This window comes from Cupressus sempervirens, chromosome 3 (assembly GCF_028749045.1).
Source record: "Cupressus sempervirens isolate cs-2001-9-10 chromosome 3, ASM2874904v1, whole genome shotgun sequence".
In the NCBI taxonomy this organism is placed as follows: domain Eukaryota; kingdom Viridiplantae; phylum Streptophyta; class Pinopsida; order Cupressales; family Cupressaceae; genus Cupressus; species Cupressus sempervirens.
This window is the reverse complement of record NC_143120.1, coordinates 144,017,280-144,025,360: the sequence shown is the minus strand read 5'-3', so window position 1 is coordinate 144,025,360 and position 8,081 is coordinate 144,017,280. Positions and strand designations below refer to the sequence as shown.

At 34.4% G+C, this 8,081-nt stretch overlaps 2 protein-coding genes across 2 annotated transcripts; one reads left to right on the top strand and one right to left on the bottom strand.

The window, feature by feature from the left end:
- Positions 1-5,376: 5,376 nt before the first annotated feature.
- On the bottom strand, positions 5,377-5,754 carry LOC149565159 (disease resistance RPP13-like protein 4). The gene has a single exon (XM_089816275.1). The coding sequence runs from the start codon at positions 5,752-5,754 to the stop codon at positions 5,377-5,379; it is 378 nt and encodes a 125-aa protein (XP_089672401.1).
- Positions 5,755-6,084: 330 nt separating this feature from the next.
- Positions 6,085-7,565, top strand: LOC149565158 (F-box/kelch-repeat protein At1g80440-like). The gene has a single exon (XM_089817030.1). The coding sequence runs from the start codon at positions 6,250-6,252 to the stop codon at positions 7,282-7,284; it is 1,035 nt and encodes a 344-aa protein (XP_089673156.1). The 5' UTR covers positions 6,085-6,249; the 3' UTR covers positions 7,285-7,565.
- Positions 7,566-8,081: the final 516 nt, after the last annotated feature.

Here is an 8,081-nt window from a genome sequence, read left to right as displayed (position 1 = left end):
AAACTCCTCCAATTTTTTCATTCAGATTTAAAATTGTGTTAAAGTCTCCTCCTAAGATAATAGGAATGTTTTCAAAATTTTCCATATAGCTACTAATTTCTTTCCAAACTGATTTTCTTCTAGAGTACTGATAGATCCTTAAACATTAAATAAAATCAATTTGATATTAGATTTGACACTATTGACTAAACCACAAATCCAGTTATTATTAGACGTTAATATGTCTAAAGAAATTTTCCTATGATTCCATATAAATCCTAAACCCCCATATGCACCTACTAAATCGAGCATGCTACAACTCCAATTACCTAACTTTTTACCTAAGTTAATTCCTTCTGATTTATTTAACTTAGTTTCTTGTATTAAAATTATATCTGATTCAAATTTATTTAGATTTTGTTTTAAAATTCTTTTCTTTTTAGGGGCATTTAAGCCCCTAACATTCCATGTCATGATCTTCATGGCTCTGTGGGAAGGCTCTTCCCCTTCCCTGTATTAAAAAGATAACTGATTTTTTGCTGTTCCTGTGCCTTGCCATCTGCTTCTCTGAGCTCCTTTAGAGATTTCCTACCTCTCTTTGCTAATATTTTCCCATAGTTTGGCAATTTATTTCCATCCAAATGCTTAGAAATACCCAAACGTTCCAAGTTTTCCTGAGCACACTTAACTGTTCCATTTTTAGAACTATCTTCCTTATCTAACCCTTGAACAAGCATTCAGAAATCCTCAAAAATTCTTGTTTCAATTCAACATTACCGCAAAGAAAGAAAATTAATCTATCAGAATAGTGTGAAATACTTACCTGGCGACCACAGAGATCCTCCAACCAATCAATCAGCTGATAAATCTCTGCTTTAGGACCGTTCCAAAGAGGCCAAAATCCTGACAATCTTGCCAACATTCCTCACTCTCTTTATTATTGATAATGAGTACATTTTCTCCATCATTTTCAAAGAGAGGTTGAGAAATCTTAGGGTAAGCTTGTTTTGTCTGGAGATGTGGAGGATCCCTTTGGTGAGGCAGAATATAAATAGATGACAAATGCAGATAGGTAGTATCCCGGTGAGGCATTGGTGAAGCTTCAATTGCAAGAAATTCAAAACCCTTTTGCCTTAGGTAAAAGGAGTTCAAATTTTGATTTGCATATTTGGTGGCATTGAAAACAAAAATTTGTTTGTCTAAGCTCTCTATGGTATGAATACTTGGCTCAATCTTCCTTTGAAAATCCATTGTTTGGCATGGTGGTATCTATTTAGGGCATCGAATGACTGGATTGTTAGAGTTCCCAGCATGCTGGTTTGCCAGTGGGGTGAAAGCGTTTAAGGATTCGATCCTGGAGTGCCCTGCATGCCTTGACTTGAAGTTCTAATTCTGCATGTAAGGACCGCTCCAATTATGCCAAGGCAAAAGCCCTTGTTTTTGCCTCTTTGAAATTCTTTTTGCTAGACACTTGCCTGTATTGAGGGTATTCGAAAACACATGTTTGGTTCTTTTTTCGCTGCCTGCCATTTTTAGCATTTTACAGATCATTTTTTAAATAATAGAATTATTTTATGGATAAAGTTAGATATAAGTTATATAATCTATTTTAATAGTTAAAAATATTTTTAAATAAAAAATAAAAAGACAATGTAATATTATTCATATGTATTTCAATTATCTATAATATAAATTTGTAAAAATAAATATTTTTTATTTTTATTATTATTCTTATTAAAATTATATAGGATGACTATAATATAAAACAATTGAAATAATATTTAATATCAATATTTATAATAAATTGAAAAATTAAATTAATAGATTTTACAATTAAAATTAAATAATTAAAAATGCACAAAGATTAGCTTTATATGTTCAAAACAATAAAGCATTTGAAAAATAAATCAATAGAACATAATAAATATTTAAAATTATATAATATTTATAGATATAACACTATTTAAGCTAAAAATACAATTTAGCAAATTAATTTGAAATAAACATTCACTCTATTGCATTATAATAGTTTGTACATATAGATGAAAATATGGTACTAAATCATTAATTTTTTATATTGTAGAAATTATTTATATAAGATTAAAACTTTCATAATCAACATATTGCTAAAATTCTAGTAACAAAATTGTTAGTTTTATATATTCTTCAAATTGCCCATATAAGACCAAAACTTTCATATCCAATCACTTAATCAATAAATAAATTTCACAATTTATTAACTGAAAAAATGTGCATGTAAACTATAATTTATTTATTTATTTTAAATATATTTAATTGTACTTCATAAAGATTGGTTGAAAAAGAATTATATAATAAGTAGTTAAGAGTAAAGATTCAAAAAGTGATGCAATAGTACTTAGCCTATACGCAAGTACTAATCATCATATCATGACATCATCTCATCCCTTTTAAAAAACAAACTTAATTTTTATTTATTTATTGAAGAAAGCTGATAAAAAAAATACAAACAAATAATTACAATTATGAATATACAGAGCAAACTTATAGTGCTGAACAAACAAAATTGCCAAAAGGTTTAAAAACAGCTGACCCACTGAGACATATAATCAGCTGCAAGGCCTAAGAACTAGAAGAGGCTGACAAGCTGTCACATAAAGAAGTAGCAACAATTGCAAAAATCAGACTTTAAAACTAAGAAGTTGTTGAAGCTGTGTGGAGCATTTTATTTCACCTCCCTGCAGCTGCAAAAGCTGATACTTGATCTCATTTAGTTGTCTCTGATATCTTGCTCCATCTTTATGCTTAATCTTCAGTTGCGAACATAGATAAACTATTTCAAACAACATGTTTGAGTAAAACACTAGAATATCTATTTCCTGATGCAAACAATGATTAGTAAAAAGTGCTTGACATCTACTTTTCCAAATATGTAACAAAATGCATTGCCACATAGAATCTAAAACTATATTCTTATGAAGACCAATCTCGAAGATTGCCTCCTTCCATCTCAAAGTATGATAAAACATAGCAGGAAAATGCTGAAATATGACATTCCATTTTTTTCTTACTCTAGGACAACTCCAAAAGATATGTTTTAAATTTTCAGATTGATGACAAAATGGGCACGAATTGGCTTTCACGAACAATAATCTTAATCTGTCATTGACTAGTAATTTCTGGTGTAAAACTTTCCAAGACAAAATCTGTGCATTTGCCTCCGCTTTGGATTTCCAAATTTGCAAACTCAAGTTGATCCATGTCCTCTTTGAAAACCTGCAGTTCCACTTATTGTTAAGTCGAGGATTCAATTTTAAGGCTAGGAGAATTTGAAGGTAGATTTTTTTAAAGGGGAAGCTAGAAAATGGAAATTTCTCTAGCCACCACCAATCCTTGAAAACGTTGCATTGCAAGGGAGTACACATCTTCATTAGGAGATATTGAGCCACTAGCGACCTGACAAAAATTAAAAATCCTTCAATCTTGTTAAGTAGATTGAAGCAGACCTCGATATCTATTTAAGCAGCCCAGTCAAGAGTATTAAAGTCCCAAATGTCACTAAAATGTTTAATGCCTTTGCTGAAAAGATATCGAGCTTGTTTAGGGAAACATACAGCTAAGGGTTGTCCATGGTATTGTACAAGCCTATTCCACCAAATTGAAAAACTAGCAAAGCTAAAACCAATTTGTAAGGAGCTTTTTTTCCATTCCAAACAATTGCAAACCAACTGCCAAACCTGCCAAATGGATTGCAAAGGCAGAGAACCATACGAAAAAAAGGAGCAAGTAGAATTTTATCTAGCCAACCCACGGAATGCCACCTCCTATTCATATCAGCAAGTACAATTTTGTTATGCACCAGGATCTTCCATGGTTCATCGCGTGAAACAACTTTAACTATCCATTTGGCAGATAAACAAACCCCCTGCACCTTAGGATCCAATTGTCCCAACCCTCCTCTATGTTTAGGTTGAATACAATGAAGCCACGAGAAAGCCCTAAAGCCTGCCTCGCCATCCCACTTAGCCCACAAGAATTGGCGGATAAGCTTAGTAAGATCGTCATAACATTTGGTAGACGACATCCAACAAGAAGAATAATACACATGTGATGCTAAAAGATTCAATTAATCACCTATATTTTCCTAGCTAAGGAAAGATATTTGTTGCCCCAATTAAAAAGTTTGTTCTTCAATTTAATAAGAAACCAATTCCACATGTCACGAAGAGTGACCCCCAAACCAAAGGAATACCGAGATAACGTGTAATTTGTCCATGTTTAATAAGCTTCCATTGATTAGGAATCCAAGGAGGTACAACATTAGGCTGGATCATCAATAACTCTATTTTGCGTTGTGCAAGTTGAGAGCCTGACACAAAACAATACAACTCCAACACCTCCATCACATACTCAATTTCAGATTCAGAGTTTTGAATAAACAACAAGCTGCCATCAACAAAATGAGAATTGATTACCACTGAATTATTGGGGATAGATGTGACCTTAATAAGACCCATTTGGTTGTATTTATGCAAAAGATATCCAAGAGCATCAACAACTAAAACATACAAGAACAGAGATAATGGACAACTTTGCCTTATAGAGCGTTGTAAAGGAAATGGATCAGACAATGAGTTATTGACCCTTAATTGAGCATTAGCATCTCTAAGTAACATCTTAACATTAAAATAAACAAACTTAATTGATAGGCAAGTATGACACATTCTTCCACAACAAGTCAAAAGCAAACCTTAATTTTAGGGCCCATTTGGCTGCGGGAATAGGAATAGCTATTCTAGAATATAAAATGGGGCTATGTATTCCTGTTCTCTGTTTAGTTCAGCCAATATTTGATGGGGAATTTGTGGACCCCAAAATTTATGTTTTTCTAATAAATAAAAGTGGAATAGGAATATGTATTCCAATAACACCTATTTGGGTGGAATTGCAAAACCTCAATTTTGAGCCAAAATTGGAATACATATTCCTATTTTCTTCGTATTCTAATTTCAATTTTGTGCATCCAAACAAAGAATTCAAAATTTTAAGAATTTACATATACCTATTCCACTTGTATTCACGTTGCCAAATGGGCCCTTAGGGCCCGTTTCGTTGTTGGAATACAACTGGAATAGGAATAGAAAATTAGAATATGATTTGTATTCTTTGTTTGGTGCGTGGAATAGGAATAGACAATAGGAATACATATTCTCATTTTAGCCCCAAAATAAGCTTTTGTCCATTCCAAAAAATACCTCTAATTAGAATTGCTATTCTTGCATTTATTTTAACTTTCTCAAATTTGATTAAATTTTCAAATCCGCTTTGACCTGGGGTGAGCACTGGAACTCTGTTTTCAATATTTTCAAATATTTTAGCGATTTTCCAATGGCACCGATTGCATCTTCAGAAATATTTTCAAATATTTGCAAGAGATGTTGCTATCATTTTGCTAGGCAGAGGTAAATTTCCACACTTCAGAATATCGCGACCCACCTCTTCCAAGTCCAATGAACAGATCCCAGCTGGAAAAGTGTAGAATGTGAATAGATCCCAGCCGTCGTCATCTGATAAAATATTCATCTTAAAAACATGAGCGTTTGAATTTTGGGCAACCTCCACATTTCTCGTGGTCACCACAACATTGCAATCTCTATGGGTTGGCAAACCAAGTTTATCCATAAGATTATTTTCTGTTGAAAGCTCTGACAAATAATAAAGGACTATAAGACATCTTTGCCCTTGTAGATGGTCATTAATCAACTTGACCATTGTTTCTTTAGAAATGGCGCCCATTGCAAGTTAACCCTATTCCAATTTAAGCTTGCATAACCAAACAAGGGATAAACAAGATCGGATTGCAGTTTTCCATTCCTATTCTTCATTCTCCATTTTCATTCAAATTTTATATTCTAATTCTCAATTCCTACGCTTGCAACAGAAAGGGCCCTTAAGGAATTGTAATTTGTTCACATTTAGAGAACATATGCAAAACAAGTTCAATTACATTCAGAGGACATTTAATTGTTTGCTGGAATTAACCTCATTTTGGGCCAAAATTGGAATAGATTTATTCCAATTTTCCTATTCTCGTTTCCCTATTCCAAATTAATTCGAGCAAACCAACCGGAGGAATTCCTAGTTGCTTATTACTTTTTTCCTACTGTTGCAAATTCACCCCTGCATTTTAAACTTCAAATTGCGATACTTCAGAGGATCGAATGTGCGTTCAAACAACATAGAACACGCAATTTCAGTTGAAACACTTGCATACAATCTGCTGAAACTGCCATGGGATCTCTGTTTCCTTGTATTCCAGATACAATTGGGTTGGAATGTCTGGCCAGGGTGGAGCTGAAGTTTCATCACAACCTCAGATGTGTCTGCAAAAGCTGGAGCGCGGCATTGGAAAACCCCCAGTTCTATGAAGAAAGAAAAAGATTGAAGATTTCCGAGCAACGTATCTGTATACTTCAGAGAATAGACGGCATTTGCAACAGAATAGCGATATGGGACCTGAAGAAGAACTCGTGCAAAGGTCTACCGCCCATTCCCATTCTCCAAGAGAGTGGGGGCATCTATCACTGCCATATCGTGAAGCAGAAACTGGTTTTGATCATGGATTTGGTTACCGATTCTAGAAGAAGGTCTGTGTGGTTGTACGATTTTGCTTCTCCTAAATGGCGACAGGGTGCAAAAATGCCAGACTGCCAAGAATGTACAGGATTTGCTTCCGCAGCGGACGAGGCTGGGGGACTTATTTATGTTGGTGGAGGGTATGCCATGCTTTACAATGGGTATGACAAGTATTTCAAGGGTAAGCCTCTCCGTAGCGCTTCAGTTTACAATGTGGACGAGGACAAATGGGATCTTCTTCCGGAGATGAACACCTCCATGGAAAACTTTAGCGGTGCTTTTGCCGACGGTAAGTTCTTTGTAATAGGATCTTCTCGCCGTTTTGATGTTTTTGATTCCTACACGAAAAGCTGGAAAACTATGGAGAATAGATTCACCGGTTTGCGCTTCATAATTGCATTTGGGCGCTTTTATTGCTTGTCTGCTAGGGCATTACTTGAATATGACTATAGCCAAGATAAGCATCACGTTCTAGGGTTTCTTCCTACCAAGGATTGGGGTCGAGCTATTAATTTCGCTGTTGTGGCTGGCGGTAAATTCCTTCTGAGAAAAGAGGAGCGCTATTCTGGGCAAAGTTTTTATATGCTTTCACCTTCAAGTGAAACAGGGGAAACATTAGATGTTATTGGCATCAGGAGACCATCGGGCCTCCTGGGTTCTGCTCTACGGGCTGCTACCCTAGAACTTTGACTTTTTTTGAGCTTGGATAAAGTTTCATTGTTTCAGTACTAGTAATATCTCGCCAAACAGTGGGCCCTAGTAATATCAACAAGTCTTACTAATGTGTCACAGACAACTCAATAGTCATTCATAAGTTACAGTAAGTTGGAAAACTGATAAGCCGAGAATTTGTTAGTGTATAGGTTATGTATTTTTTAAGTCAGTAAACTCCAAAATACCTCTGATGTTTATCTTACATTGTCATTGAGATTATTTACTGGTTTGCTAAGTAGAATTATTGTTTTTGGGAATTTTTAGAACAATTATTAAAGATTATATCAAATTTGCTTTTGAGGTTAACCATCCTAACTTCATTTCATTTAATTTTAAGACTTACTATTGATATTTTTACTTATGGTGAAAACTTTAAAATGAATTGCTAGATAGACCACAGGGCTCTCTTTTAAATATCCAGATAAGGAATCTGGACTCCATGGTGGATTAGTACTGACAAAAACAACAGCACCTTTTTCAGATGGGATCATCCCAGCTGAACAGTTGTTCATATCACCAGATTTTTGCTTGGAATGATCTTAATTAAGCCCCCCCTTAAAATTTGTTTAAGACTGAATTCCTTTAATCTTCAAAGTTGACTAAAAGTCTTCTTAATTAGTGCCAAAGGGTCATCACTGAACTGCTAAAATATGATTTCATCTATGGACATTTTTTTAATAAATGATGCATTCTCACCATTGTCAGAACCATAGCTCTTTTGACCATCGTACAACTATCATAGCTAAAAATAATCTGCAAACTTCCATCTGTCA